Source organism: Aptenodytes patagonicus, chromosome Z (genome assembly GCF_965638725.1).
Source record: "Aptenodytes patagonicus chromosome Z, bAptPat1.pri.cur, whole genome shotgun sequence".
In the NCBI taxonomy this organism is placed as follows: domain Eukaryota; kingdom Metazoa; phylum Chordata; class Aves; order Sphenisciformes; family Spheniscidae; genus Aptenodytes; species Aptenodytes patagonicus.
In genome coordinates, this window is record NC_134982.1 from 53,700,412 (window position 1) to 53,716,485 (window position 16,074).

A 16,074-nucleotide genomic window follows, 5' to 3' on the forward strand; every position below is an offset into this window, starting at 1 on the left:
TGAATATTTGTCTCATGTTATGTTTCTTTTATTAGCAATACTTAATCAGACCATAGACATCTGTAAGCACCATCCCAACCTTTGTTTAAATGGACGTTGTATACCAACCCTTTCTAGTTACCGATGTGAGTGCAACATGGGATATAAGCAGGATGCAAATGGGGATTGTATTGGTAAGTGCACATTCCTAAAATCCATGATTCACTTTTAAAATGCTAATATTTTCCTGCTTTAAATATGTTTTTTTTTAAAAAGCATATTCTTTTTCCCCACATACATACTAATTTTAATGATATTGCTCTTGTGAAAGAGACTGCAAAGACCGTGACATTTCTTACACTAGAATAGTTTAAATTCTTCATGAGAGTTATCTGTTTCCTTGAAAAAAAAAGAAATCTTTAATCTCAAATATTGGTATTGAGTATGCTTGTACTTGATCGGTATTGTACATTTTTGTCTTCACATTCAGTAAAGTAAGTTCTGTTCCATGTTCTCTTTTGTTATGCTCACATAGCTCCATTTTTGCTACAGGAGTTAGTCTTGAGTTATGTTCAAGATAACAAAGGGTAGAATTTATGTTTTACCTACTTGTAAGGATGAATGACAGTTTTAAAGATATCAAATCATTAAAAAAATGCATTAATTAACTTTTGGTTAGATTTGCATTTCATATGAAAATACTGAATGCTAACTTTTTATAACGAGCTGAATTTGGGATTCTGCACTTTTATTCAGTTACTGTGGACTTCACTCTTGCAGTGTCAAAGGCTCATCAGGTATTTCAGGGAAAATACAAAATTAGAGGGTTCTTGTGGGGTAGTTGTGTGGAGAAGAATCCTGTATGCAGGATACAGCTTAGTAAATGTATAGGAAATATATAGGTTATATTTCTGATTGGACGTTTGCTTACTGATTCTTTATAAAGAGATTTGAGATCTGTGAATGAATAGTATTATACAAGAGCTTGTTAGCGATAGGCTTTTCTCACTGAAACTGTGCTTTTAGAATCAATTTCTAGCATGCCTGTGGATTAGAGGAAAATGCAGAAACAAAGGAATGCAGGAAATTGCAGCTACATGAATCCTTAAAAAAACCTTCTAATCCAAGACTACTCATTTTACGGTATGCAAGTGAGAATAGTACAGGCAGATTTTGGCATACGTGCAGCAGAGTGGGTATCAACCAGAAGCTGAGCTGGGAACACTGCATCTCTGAGTTGCAAATCTTTCCACCTCCCGCTGAATTGCAACCGCGTATGAGGACCTGCCTGGCTTGGCACCTTGCCTTCAGGAAAAGTGAAATGTGACAACTGTTGAACAGTACTTTTCCTTTGACGTCCCTGTTTCTTACCATGTTTAACCTCTCTGTTTTCCCTTCTCAAATCAACTTGATATACTGCACCTGAAAGTTTGCAAGTCCCCTTAGCTAGGCCATTCTCTTGCACCAGAGAGGTCAGTTATAGCTACGTTGTTCCTGACAACTGTTTGTACACCCTCTTCTTAAGAAATGTCAGCTGATGGAGATGCCACCTAATAGTTGAACTTCTAGAAAGTTTTCAGAACGTCTAATCTAATTTAAACACTATTTTGCAAAAAATTTCAGCTCATTGTTTCTTGTCTTATCCACAGTATGTAAGGAAAGCAGTTCGGTACCTTTCTCTTTGCACTTTTGTGAACTTGAAGACTGTTACAGTTGTTCTTCCAAGTTGTCCTCTATTATATAGTAAACCCAACTTTTTCAGCTTTTTTTGTTTGGGTGAGAGTTTTCTGTACCTCTGATCTCTGGCTGGGAAATTCAAGAGGCTTAGTCTCTTGCTGCATCCTTGGGCCTCAGGAGCTATAAGTGCATTGTAAGTAGGGAGTGAGAGTTTTACTGTAAATCTGTCTTGCATGGCTATTCTTTCTTTACAGTGTATGGAGAGCCCTGGCACTTTTGTTCCCAGCACTAAATTTTGCATCGCTGGAAAAGTTAAATATTTTTAACTATGGTGGACCTTGACTCTTGAGGAACTGTCTTGAAATGTGCTGAGCATCTTCTGAAAGCTGGCATATTGAATTACTATTTCATGATGAAATCTAGTTCACAGCTTGTATTCATATTCTTTGTTACTTGGGGGGCAAGTTGAAAATATCATCTGAAGCACACAGGTGTTTGTTATCAACACACAATATATTTATTACATTTCTAATATTTTTGCTTTCTAAGTTCAAATGAAGAAATAAAGATGAGTAATGATAAAAATCTGAATATATCATTGTTACAAAGCTAGCAACTGAAAAAAGTGAAAGGCCTTTCTAAACTGTACTTTTTGAGGCAACCAGCCTGTGTTCAAATCATTAAAAAGTGGCAATAAATAACATCGTGGTAGAGCATGATTATGATAAATGCTTGCTCATGCTTATAAAGAATTATTCCATGTGAAGAAATATACTGAAAGAGCACGTAGCTGTAAAAAATGAGCCTGCATACCATGGAAAGGCACAGTGTCACCTGTCCCTAAAATCATTTCCTATTAAGGTAAGACAAATTTGACTGAGCTACTTTGTGCTTCATATCAGCAGATAGCATAAAGGTGGCATGTGATTAAGTAGCGGTTCACTGTGGCATATGAGATTTGAATGCTCTTAAACTCACAAAGCCCTTTTTTTTAATTTGCAAAGCATGGAAGATAAATGGCAACGCTGATGTAAAAATTAGTATGGTTTGATACTATTATAAGCATTTGATTATTAATCAAATGCATATATTGATAATGTGGTATATGTAAGTTAAGATTCTAGGAAAAAATGAACTGTGGAAAATAGAGTCAAACCAAAGCAAATCTTCATAGAGGTGGTAAGGTTAACTCCTAAACAAGAGGTAACGCCAGATTAAATGCTAGGAATTAATAACACTAGGAAATTTTAGGTAAGCAGATAAACCAAAGGCCTCACCTGAGCTTGGGTGACCTTTTAGACTTCTGCTGCTAGTGAACACCAGTTTCAATAACCACTGGCACAAAAGAAATGGTGTCTTTGGCTCCTTTCTGGCTTCCCAGCCTAAATGACCAGGTATTAATGTACTAATTTCATCTGAGAGTGGCTTTTGGGATTAGTCCAGAACAGGATTTAAACTCTGGTTGAGCCTATTGTGAAATGCTTCATTTGCTCTATCTTTGTGCTCCTTTATACTTAGGTTGCAGCAAGTAAAGCTATATGGATTTAATTTAAACTTTTTTATTTTATAATTCTCATTGAAGAAATCGTGCATGAAGAAATGAAGTAGGACAACCATCTGTGGTTTAAAAGGCCCATCAGATTTACATGTCTGGGTACTGAAATTGATTGACAGAAAGATATAATATGTTCTTAAAAGCTGGCTGGCATTCTGTCCCTTTCTCTTCTGTGGGGTCACCCTGTAGGCCACCAGCCTTGCCATTCACCTTCCATTCCAGGCTTGTGATAACAGTGAAGTTGTATCTGATTTTCAGTTTGAGGTTAAAGTGCCTGAAAACTGTGAGACTAGATTGATAGGTGCATGGAAAAAAAAAATTGTTGACCTGTTCAGTTCTCTAACACACAGTTATGTGCCCAGGGAAAAGGTGTGTTCACTTAGGGAACTTAGTCTCAACTTTGTAATGCACATCTCAGCATGAAATAGTAGTCTGAAGATTGAGGCAATTTTGGATGCACTGGGATCAACTCAAAAATTTCAGCTGGTTTAACGAAAGCAGAAGATGCTGTGCCAGCTACAGTAATGTCCTAGATGGAAAGTGGGGGAAAAAACCCAATACTGGCTTCCAGCAAGTTTAAGTGTTGCCTATTTTTTTCTGTGTGAAACAAATCAGTCATTACTAATTATTTTGACTCTTCAGTGGTTTGCCTTTTGAGTAGCTGCTTGTATTCAGAAGACTTTTCATGAGAGAGTAGACTTTACGAATATTTATCTTAGATAACACAGCTTTGTTTCACTGTTATTTTCTAATTGTAAGCCAGAGTATCTTAAGTGCCACACTGAATTGGTGATTTGTGAATGGTAGTTGCTATAAATCACACAGAAAGTTGTCTTGGAAATGTAGGCAGGAACTTAACTGCATGGAATTTCTGTGCGTACTGATACATATTAAATGAAATTAAAGGCTTGCTTGAATCTAACTTGGATACTCTTCTCATGACTGAAAGAACAGTCTTGGGGTATTGGGAACAGTTACATTTCACTGCATGGGGTAAAGTTAATGGTATATAAATGAACACTGCTTCCACACTGCTCTATCTCTCTGGCTGCCTACTCCCCAGGCAATAAATTAAGAACCCAGAAATCATTAGGTATTTTTGTATAGAGTTAAAGAAAATTCTTTGTCCTGGTTTTGGCTGGGATACAGTAAATTTTCTTCTCAGTAGCTGATATAGTGCTGTGTTTTGGATTTAGGATGAGAATAATGTTGATGACACACCGATGTTTTAGTTGTTGCTAAGCAGTGCTTACACTAGTCAAGGGCTTTTCAGCTTCTCATGCCCTGCCAGCGAGAAGCTGGGAGGGGGCACAGCCAGGACAGCTGACCCAAACTGGCCAAAGGGATATTCCATACCATGTGACGTCATGCTCAGTACATAAACTGGGGGGAGTTGGCCAGGGGGCAGTGACCGCTGCTCGGGAACTGGCTGGGTATTGGTCGGCGGGTGGTGAGCAATTGCATTGTGCTTCACTTATTTTGTATATTCTTTTATCATTATTATTAATATTTTCGCTTCCTTTTCTGTCCTATTAAACGATCTTTATCTCAACCCACGAATTTTACTTTTTTTTTTTCATTCTCTCCCCCATCCCACTGGTGGTGGGGGAATGAGTGAACGGCTGTGTGGTGTTTAGCTGCCTACTGGCTTAAACCACAACAGTCTTATTTCAAAATTATCCTGCCAAATCAAAAAAATCATAGAAGCATAGAATAGTTTGGATTGGAAGGGACCTTTAAAGATCATCTAGTCCAACCCCCCTGCAATGAGCAGGGACATCTTCAACTAGATCAGGTTGCTCAGAGCCCCATCCAACCTGACCTTGAATGTTTCCAGGGATGGGGCATCCACCACCTCTCTGGGCAACCTGTGCCACTGTTTCACCACCCTCAGCGTAAAAAATTTCTTCCTTCTATCTAGTCTCAATCTACCCTCTTTTAGTTTAAAACCATTTCCCCTTGTCCTGTTGCAACAGGCCCTGCTAAAAAGTTTGTCCCCATCTTCCTTATAAGCCCCCTTTAAGTATTGAAAGGCTGCAATAAGGTCTCCCCTGCTCCTCTCCAGCTGAACAACCCCAACTCTCTCAGCCTTTCTTCAGAGGAGAGGTGTTCCATCCCGCTGATCATTTTTGTGGCCCTCTTCTGGACCCGCTCCAACAGGTCCATGTCTTTCTTATGCTGAGAGCTCCAGAGCTGGATGCAGTACTCCAGGTGGGGTCTCACCAGAGCAGAGTAGAGGGGCAGAATCACCTCCCTCGACCTTCTTTTGATGTAGCCCAGGATACGATTGGCCTTCTGGGCTGCGAGTGCACATTGCTGGTTCACATCCAGCTTTTCATCCACCAGTACCCCAAGTCCTTCTGGGCAGGGCTGCTCTCAATCCCTTCATCCCCCAGCCTGTGTTGATAGTGGGGGTTGCCGCGACCCAGGTGCAGGACCCTGTACTTGGCCTTGTTGAACCTCATGAGGTTCACACGGGCATTACATACTGCTCTCTGACCTAAACTTGTATTGTGCTGCTCTCATGATGGAAAATGCCTGATGGGTCAAGGACCATAAGCGTCCTAAGTGATCTCACACTGAATTGTCAGTCCCTTTCCCCAAACTGATAGACAGCTGTAATATTATTACCTTTCCTTATTTCATTCTGTTTATAAAAACTCTGGATAGAACTGTAGAGACTTTGAAAGTGGCAGCGAGCCTGTAGCTGTGCTGTGTTGAATTTTAGTTGTTTTGCGAATACAAATCTCCATATTTTAAATTTTGTAATATATCTTCAGACTCATCGCTGTAAGTCTTAAGGGGCTTTTGGAAGATCCATACTGTGTCTAGTGAAATTCTGACAAGTGTTACAGATGAAACACTGAAGAGTGGAGAAAAGTGTGATGCAAGTGGCAAAAGAGAAATATTTGACACTGAAGAGGGGTGTGCTGGGAGATAGAATAAATGGGTTAAATATCTCTTATCGCTGTCTCAGATGTTTCCTGTTTATACTGCTGGAATATGCATGCTTGCAATGCAAACTCAAAGCCAGTAACTCCTTTATATTAATATATATTTGCCATTTCCCTCTTTTATCAAGAGCTTATAAAAATAGGAGCATCTTAAGATGCATATTTTATATGGAAATCATGTGATGCAGATGGCTTTGGAAGGATTTTCTAAGCCTAAGTCAGCTATTTCATAGAGGAACACTGCATTCCTGTTGTACAATTTATAAATTAATTTACAGTGAGATCCATTTCTAGCATGAACATACTTTAACAGATGGAGCAAGTTGAAGTCTATAATAAAAAAGTCGTAAATGTCATTCTCTGTAGGAAAACTAAACAAAATATATGAGTGCCATATCTAGTATTTATAAGTTTCCCCTGTCCTCCCCTATGCTAAAGCAAGATAAATATAAAGTTATTTGAATTAAGACATTTGACAAAACATTAATGTGAAAATGTGATTTAGAGTTTGACATTTTGTTGGTAGCTGAGGACTTTGTTCTGAAGGAATTATGTGCGGTTCTCCTTGACCTCCCATATCAGCTGAGCACTGAGGAAAAAATACCCAATCTAGCACTCATGAGAAAGAGCATCCCAACAGCCAGGCACTGTAGAGAAGCATGAAAGCAGGAAACTACTATAATTACATAGAAGTCTACTGCAGTGTAAAGATACAGTTACTGTTTTCTTCATTGTATTTAACACTCTGAATTTCTCTTTTCTTTATCTTCCTTCATTCTTGTTGTTTTACTGGAGTGGTGCTATCAGCTGCTATGCAAATGTGAATGAGCTAAATATGCGTGAGAGGAGGTATTTGATTCTTCCATTTGTTTTGTCTTTATTCATTTAACTGTTTACCCAAAACGGTCTGATTGTATCTAGGCACCAAGAGTGCTGTAAACCAGCTCATTAGACCAGTGATTTGGGTAAACCCAGATCTCTTTGATATGTTTATTGATGCTATTGGTTTTAACTCTGTATGCATTAACACAGTAAATCCTGTGAAATGTATGGTCTTGTTTATGGTTAAATTAGAACAAAACTAACCTTTTGCCATTTTTTAGAATCAAGTAATTCATGGCACAACACTTCCTAGAAGTACACATTTATTTAACATATAAATGTTCTTACAAGTTTAATTTCTCATTCCATCCCATTATTTCCAAGATGTAATGAAGTAGGTTTTAGAACTAGACCTGATGAAGACTGAGTACAAATGATCAGCAAAATGACCTTGGGTTTTTCCTGATATTTTCAGTAGCGTACACTGCAAAATACATGGGAAAATCATCATTACTAAGAACTGATCAGCAGTGGCTTTACTTAGCCCCAGCTTACCTATGGCAGCTTACAGCCAGATACCAAAAATCCCCACAAATCAGCGTTGGCTTTGTGGTGTTAAAGCCTACCTAAATGAAGAGATGAGTAGTTTCACACTTGTAAGTGAAACGGAGGGCGTAGCTGGAGGGAAAAAAGTCAAATTAGCAAAGGTGATTGATGAAGAAAGGGGGATTTCATCAAGGAATCCATTCAGTTTGTAACCTGTGAATTTAGCTGTAGCAGAGATGAGCTGCTCAGGTCATCCTCTGGTAGCTGCAGGAGAGACTGAGGCAGCAGTCCTGCCTGCCAGACCAGAGGGATGTAGCCGCTTTGCTCCCAGGATCACAGAGGGCAAGGATCCTGGGAGGGTTTAGAGGAGCACAATGGGGAGGAACAATCAGTGTTATTTTAGAGCTGGGAATAGCTGTCTCAGGCCAAAGACACAGCTGACTCATTGGTAACCACCTGGGGATCAAATTTGGGAAGGGTTCTTGAAAGGAGTTAAATTTTTCAGAGCCCTGTGTCAAATGGGAGTTATTTCTGGGAAGTTACCTAAGATTTAAGGTGGTTAAAGTGTGTTTGGTTGCACCCAAATACCAGAAACCTTTGGAAAGGAGAGTAAGGTACATTATAGAGAAGGGCTAGATTTAAGTCTGGTGTTACTCAAATGCAAAGACTGGGGTTGAGGATGCAATGGGGCATAAATAATTGAGATGTGGTGCACAGACTGTGGTCTCATTAAGAATCCCTCCTGCTGGTGTGTGGCCCCTCCTCACATTTCTACAATAAACCTGTAATATAATGGGGGGTTTTTGGATGCCATGATTTGCTCTGATCTTAAAATGCCAATTTTGATTTGTATTGGTTTTATTCCAAAGAAGAATGAATGGTCATTCAGTTAAATGAAACTATGTTGAATAAAGCGTTATTCGCTTTCACTAGGCAACTGTCAGGTCCCATGTCTCAAAATCCTCACACATATTTTTTCTTTTGTCTTTCAAGATGCATATAAATGATGTAGTAGCATTTCACTTCTTAAAAATGTCTGCCTAGATGGACTAAGAACAGCTCTGTGTTCTTAGGAAAGTAATGATTTTGCACCAAGAACAAGTTTTAGTATTTAGCATTTGACTGTTAGTTACCATCTTTTTCACTTAAGATACTTCTGGACTTGAAAAAAATGTTGTATACGTTGTGAAGTCACTAATGCTCCTCTGTGCTGCCAACAGATGTTGATGAATGCACATCAAACCCATGCTCTAATGGAGACTGTGTCAACACACCTGGTTCCTATTACTGCAAGTGCCATGCAGGTTTCCAGAGAACTCCTACCAAGCAAGCTTGCATCGGTAAGAAAATTTGCTTCACATCTACTGACGTGGCAGATGTTCTGACCCCTTATGTCAGATTCCATTGGAGTTCAAAAAATAGTTAGCAATGCGATTTCAGTAAATCTCAACAGTTGGTATATTAATTGAAGCTCTAGTTCTGGGCTACCATTCCATTTGTTCTGTTGTTGTCTTTTAACATTTATCCATTATTCTGGAATATCTGTCACTTGGCCAGGGAATTCCCTAGCCAGGAGTTCTACAAAAAATCAGGAAATAGACTATTAGTACGACAGGTGTATATTTATGTATGTACAGAGATGAATGTGTGAGTAGGTTTTTAAAAGTATTCATAAAGTAATTGCTGAGCATCACAAAATGTAGCATTGTAGCATTTATTGTACAAGTTTGTAAAATAATATTTTTCCTGTCTCTGGTGCAGTGAGAATAAATTCTTAACTGTCTCTGGAAAATTTTTTCTAAGTAATATTTAAATAACATGCCAGTATTTTTCAAAGCAGTGATTGTCTCTATATACGTTTTTATCTTACAGTAATTCTCTGTTTGTGTGATTTTTTTTTTTTTTACCTTAGATATAGATGAGTGCATCCAGAATGGTGTTCTTTGTAAAAATGGCCGGTGTGTAAACACTGATGGAAGTTTCCAGTGTATTTGCAATGCTGGGTTTGAACTGACTACAGATGGAAAAAATTGTGTGGGTAAGAACTCTTCTAAATAATGGGGCAGGCATTAGTTGTTGTCTAGAAGTTGTACGTCATACAACAATTAAGGATCATAAAGGATGACCTTTTTTGAACTCGTGTATGACCTGAGGTGAACTTATAGCCCATGCATTCAAATAGTTATTGTATGGAACTGCATGATTTCAAAGAAAACTTGAGGTATTTTTTGTTTTCGAAGCTACATCTCTCTTCGAGAGTCCCAGGTAACTCAGTTCCAGGAATAACATTTTTCCCTAAAGCTTCCTAGCAAGCGCTCCATGTATCAGCACTGCTGAAGAAACAACTGTGTTTAATTTTGACTATACTGTGTCAAAAAAAACCTTCCTAGATAAACAACAAGCTCTTAATTCTGTCAGGTGATTGAAGCTTTTTATCCTTTCATGTAAGAAAGAAAGATGCAGCCTGTTCTTCCATACACAGTCTGCTGAAACACATAAAGTAACTGATCACAAAGGGAAAAAAATATGCTGTTTTGTCTATAGAGTGAAAAGTCTTCAGGTACTTCATCAGAGTTATGAGTAGAATTTAATCTTCAAGTGAAGGAATATGTCGCATCAGTCCTGATCGTTTATTTTTACTGTGTCATCTTCTGGAAGGTGAGGAACTATAAGCAGTTTTCTTTGCAATGTTTTACAGACCACGATGAGTGTACCACGACAAACATGTGTTTAAATGGGATGTGCATAAATGAAGATGGGAGTTTTAAATGCATCTGCAAACCAGGATTTGTTCTGGCTCCAAATGGGCGTTACTGTACTGGTATGTAGAACTGAGGGGTAACGCATTAAGACAATCTTGATTGAAAACAGCTTTTCCGGTCCATTCATTCATGCAAGAATGGCAATCTCATCACATGGATTTAATAACATACTAATACCTTACTAACTCATTGCAGTAGATTTCTTAAGCTGCCTAGAATAGAAATAGGTCTTTAACTTACAGAAAGAAATAACTGAATTATTTAATAGTATTGTGAAAGCTACAACAGATGATAAATTAGCTTTTGAAAAGTCTTGGAGCATTGTAAATGCAGCAAAATATGCAGGCCCTTCATGAAGTGGTAAAGTGAGCAGCAATATGGGTAGTTTTAAAGGTTTAAAAGATTTTACATTGATGAACACACACAAGTATGTTTTCCACATCATTATTCTGGCAATTTAGAGTGCATAACACTTAAGACATCGTATTTGCACATAACATTACAAACTTTTTAAAGAGAGGTCGTTGAAAACTTACAAACATTTTAAGAATAGAGTCTGATTTAGCTTCAGTTGTAAGTAAACTAATGGAAGATACCTGTTGCTGCCAGTAGAAGTAGGTTTGGGCTGGAGTCATTTCTAGTAAGTGCAAAATCATCTAAATTGTTAGTTTTCTGATTTGAAATTAAACCATTTCTATTAATTGTGGTTTTCTTAATGTATATGCAGCTGGGCTGTTGCCTTAGATAGAAATTGATGACCACTGAAAAGTTCTTTGAAATTAAAATTTACCATCATGTGGATATTCTGTGATTAGTGCTTCCTTAACCACACTTTAAAGCAAAGTTACAGTGTCATGGGTTGGACAAAGGGCAAAATTTATCATTCATTTTGCTGAATGTATAATCTGAAGTGCCTTTAATCCTACAGTTTTTCTGGGGGTTTTTTTTTCATATTTTTTTTTAATGTGCAGCTGGAATTTTGATTATTTAGTGTAATTCCAAGATGAGATTTTTTGTAGAAACAAAACAAGGATATGTTGACGATTCATCTGCTATCATAAAGTCATTTGGTAACGTTCTAAAAATATTAATTGTAATCTTGCTTAAAAACAGTGAATAGATTGTTGAATTGTGTTGCCTCCTGATAGATATTGATGAATGTCAGACATCAGGAATTTGCATGAATGGTCATTGCATAAATACTGAAGGATCCTTTCGGTGTGAGTGTCCACCTGGCTTGGCTGTTGGAGTTGATGGTCGGGTGTGTGTAGGTAAGTGAGATTTTTCTTTTTCATTGAAAAGCAAGTGGAATTATCAGGTTGTCAGATTAAAGAAATGCATTAACTGTTGACATCAAACCACAGAGGATCTGCTCTAGGATAAATCTGGAGTATTTGTCTTTTGTTCTGCTATGTGTTTGTGTTCATGTATGTGCATGTATCTATATATATGTATGTATAGTCACATTTATATTCAGTTGTGCATCATCCACTCCAAATCACTAAAATAGGTACATATCTTGGTTGCGACACTGATATTTTCGCACTCCGCTTTTAATTTCTTTCTCTAATCTGAAAACATTTTATTCTCCCTGTACCATAGTGTTAAAAAAGAAAAAGCTCTAGCAGGAGAAATAGTGAAAACTAGATAGACTTGTTTCTGTGAACTCAAATATCATTATTAAGAATTACTAGGAAATCTTGCATTATGTTATCCCATAAACCTAGTGTTAAAAGACAAGACGCTTAAATTCCTCTGTGGAATTGGAGTGGCACCACCTCTTGTTTACCTGTTACTCCTGTAAATTAAACTTACAGTATTTATTCTTCCTGGCATCTCTTTTTGTTTTTGAGGCATACCTTTTGTAGTCGGCTGATGAGTAATCTTTTGTCATATAATCTGAACTTCAGCCTCTTATCCCCTCAAATGTTACTGGTTGACAGTTAAGAGATTCTTCACCCAACTCCACCAGGAGCTCTAGCATAGCTTTAGAGAGCTCACCAGAGAAAAATGGAGCATTTTCAGGGTGATGAAGAATAAAAAAGGGTAGAGGGCAAAAGGTATTCAGTCTTTGTTTTCTACTGATTGCTGGTGGAGAATATTTTGCAAAATATTCATTTTACAAAAATTTCTGAGATTGATGGGACTACATGCACTAGGGACTGCGATACTGAAAGTTCCCTAAACCAGTTTAATCCACAGGAGATACAATCTTTCCCTTCTTCTGCATATCAGAACATCAGTTCTGTTTCCCCTGTTTCTTCTCTCCTAGCTCATGAACGTATCTGTCATCAGGCATATCGGTGCCCCAAGGCTCAGTTAGTGGATAGGCATGGCATTAAGCTTCAGCAGGCAAATGTGCCTGGAATGGGGCCTCCTTGAGTGAAAAGCACACCTCTGGCAGCATCACAACACATTAGCTTCAATTTTGGTATGTGGCCATGTGTGCTAGATGCTGCTGGTTACTGGACTGCCATTGGAGCTGGTATTAGATCAGGCCAGCTGGTTATGTCATGATGTTTGACAGGTTCATGAAGCAGTAAAGGCAGAGAGGAAACCATTGGCTTAGCTCTGCAATAGTCTTATATATTAATCAGTGCTATGACTGTTCTTGCTGATGGATGCATATATGTCTTATCTGCCTATGTCTTATCTGCATGTGTCCAGATAAAGGAAAGACAGACTTCATCAGTATGTTTGGAAGTTATCTTGCACCAAAGGGATGTGAGATGCTACATCCTTGTGTTGCTGTTATCAATTCATTTGAAATAAAATTTTAAATTGTGCAGAAGTTCGTCATTCTTTAAAATAAAATCTAGTGCAAGCATTCCTATCAAGTGCCTGCACAAGCTGGCCCTTTCTGTTACCACTTCAGTTTAAAAAATGCACGATAAAATCTCAGAATGGCTTAAAAACAGGCTAATAAAAAGCCAAAACACCTTCTCAGTCTCTCAGTTGGAACCCAAGTATTTGTTGTTTTAAATAAATGAGATTTTTTGGTAAGCAAAACTGTACTAAAGATTGAGCCAACAAAAGCAATGTTTGTTCTCTCCTACGTAGTAGCCAGGTTGTTTTCTTCTGATTTACTAAACGTTTGGAGAAAAGCAATGAAAAGCTAAAACAATGAGAAGAGGCTTGGTATACTGATTTTAATATAGGAATTTCACTGCTTAGGGGCACAGCAGCAAAACCAGATTTGAGTACAAGCTGTTCAGTACCTTTTTTGTGGTCCAAGTTGGCCTCATCTTTACCCCTGTCAGTGATACAGCTGCAAAGAATCAATGCAGTGCTCAATTTTCTGTGCTTTCATTTACCTAATGCTACCACAGTTCTAGCAGCTAAAGGCTTCACAAGTTGGCCATCAGCTGTGAACACTGTTTTTTTATTTGAAAATGTTAAGCTCCACGTCACATAGCTTTAAGTTTGATGATAAATGCTTAAATTTTCAACAGGAAATATCCTTAATATGACAAAAATCGTAAGGCAGAGTCATGATTTATTTGGAAAATTAATTTTAAAAAGGTTATGTAATTATTCCAGGCATAAAGTAACATAGGAAATTTCAAATATTGCATAACAAAGATATGCTCATACATGACCATTAGAATAGAATTTCCAAGCCAATCTGCTGTTCAGAATTTTTTTTGTGTGTGTGTGTATAAATACACATGCTGTGTTAACTACAGGAATTCTCTGTCTGGCTATTCTGTGCCATATATTACATGAGCTAAATAATACTTTTCAGACATTCTGGCTGCTAGAAGAGTATTTGTAGTCTGAAAGTTAATAAGTTACATGGGGCTTCCTTTTAACAGTATTCCCACAAATGTGCTAGGCAATTAGCAAAAATATAAAATCAAAGAGCCTACAGTCCAATTCTCTCACTCTTACTTTGAGCTGTATTTTACATCTGAATAGTGCCATTGATTCTGGGGGGGCTATTCATAGAATAAATTGCTTTTTTATTTAGTATTATTAAGTATGGCAGAGTCAATCACAAAATGTTATACAAGTTTGGAGAGAAAAATACAGCAAGGGGGAACAAATGCTTGGAAAAGGAACAGTTAGATAAATGCTCAGAGCCAAACTAGTATTTGCAGGCATTTCAGGTTTGGCTATACTTCTAACTGCAGCTCCATGCTCAGATATCTCAGCTGGCTCTGTGTGTGTGTGTGTTTGTGTATCACCTCAGAACTTGTACTGAGCTATGGCTATAGCTTTGAGCAATGTTGTTTGTTCTCTACTGAGACACTTTTAATTATAATTCAGTCTGCAGTTCACATCTCTGCCCAAAGCTATAGCCATCCAGGACAAAACCGCTAAGTTTTATTTTACCCTGGTTATTTTGCAGAACCATACCTCAAAGTGCCTGTCATGAGCACTGCATGGTTTGACCTTTTAAGGCACCTGGATGGGTGCAGTGACTTTCACTGAGAATAGGTCAACCACTGGTCCACCTGACCTTGACCACAAGTATGGTGGTGATAACGTTTGCAGATGCTGAAGTGCTACACCACAAAATTTAAGAGTCTAGAAATGCTATTCTCTGGGAAACAGTGGAGTTTCCCATAAACAGGTACATGGTTACAGCAGCACCAATGCTAAACTCTGATCCAGGGCATAAAACAAGTTCTCTAGTGTTCTGAAATTAGTAGCCAAAGGCTGATCAAACTATACATGGAGAGCAGCGCAGGTTCATCAGTAAGGTGCATGCTTAGAACTGTTGTGACATGGGGAACCTCAGCTTGGTGAGGTGCCTACAGCAACTAAGCCATGGACAAAGCAGCGCCTGTCTTTCTCATTCTTGCTGTCTGCATGGGAAGCACAGCCCAGGGAGGACATTCTTCCTGTCATATGATTGCTGTTCTGGTTCTGGAGGAGCCAGCTTGGTTCTTCATCCTGCACATGCTTTGTGAATCACTGACTGTGTATATAAGACTGTTTTCCTGTAACTCATTAGGCAATCCTCCCCAAATTCCCTGTGCTGCTTCTATAAAAACATTGGTTTATGTGGAAAAGCATTTGCTCTCTTCTTATGCAGCGCAGTTGCTCAGTACATCTGTAGCTTCCTCCAGCTGCTTCCCACACTTCACATCTTTGAAGACCTTCCTACAGTATTTCTTTCACACTTTCCAATCTTTTCTCCCCCTGCAGTTTCCCTTGGTGCCATTTCCTTCCCTCAAATTGCTTCTCCATTCTCTCCCAGACACATAACTAAGGGGAAGCCTTCCCTTCTGTGACAGGGCAATGATTGAAGCCCCTTTATTCATGGCAGAGCATGGCAGAGTGGCATCTGGATTTGTTAGAGGTGGAGGGAAAGGATGTGATGCAACTACTTATTTTACAGAGTACATGAACAGACATTTCTTGTGCAAAAATTCTTGATTGTTGTCAAGCATAATAGTCTTCTTCTGCTGTCAGGTGCAAGTAAATTGTATTGGCTTCACCTAGACTCTTGGCAAGGAATAAGCCCTGAAATCTGGGCCACATTTAACTGTGCTCCAGAACCATCTGTTCCATGGGATACCAAAAGCAAGAGAAAACATTTATGTACAGGCAATCCTGTTTGTATTGAGCCAGCTTACCACAAAAGAGCAGGCAGAACACAGAAGGAATTGCCTGTTCTTACTTGGATTGGCACAGGATATTCAACATCCACTGTAAGATTTTTCATGCAACTTTTCTTTGTTGTTTCGGGGTTATCTTTTAAGTAGGTAACTGTCTGGATTCCCTCAGACCCTACTCAGTTTCTGAGTGCACCCAGGCTCATGTCCAGGCA

The 16,074-nt window shown here is 38.4% G+C and overlaps 1 protein-coding gene across 2 annotated transcripts in view; it reads left to right on the forward strand.

Annotated features, from left to right (window-relative positions):
* The window catches only part of FBN2 (fibrillin 2), a 185,186-nt gene that overhangs the window by 69,536 nt on the left and 99,576 nt on the right, over window positions 1–16,074 (forward strand). For both annotated transcript variants that reach the window (XM_076362414.1, XM_076362415.1), the window contains exons 11-15: window positions 36–173; window positions 8,754–8,873; window positions 9,446–9,571; window positions 10,232–10,354; window positions 11,444–11,566. In XM_076362414.1, coding sequence (XP_076218529.1) covers window positions 36–173; window positions 8,754–8,873; window positions 9,446–9,571; window positions 10,232–10,354; window positions 11,444–11,566 — 630 coding nt within the window. The remainder of the gene's footprint in view (window positions 1–35; window positions 174–8,753; window positions 8,874–9,445; window positions 9,572–10,231; window positions 10,355–11,443; window positions 11,567–16,074) is intronic.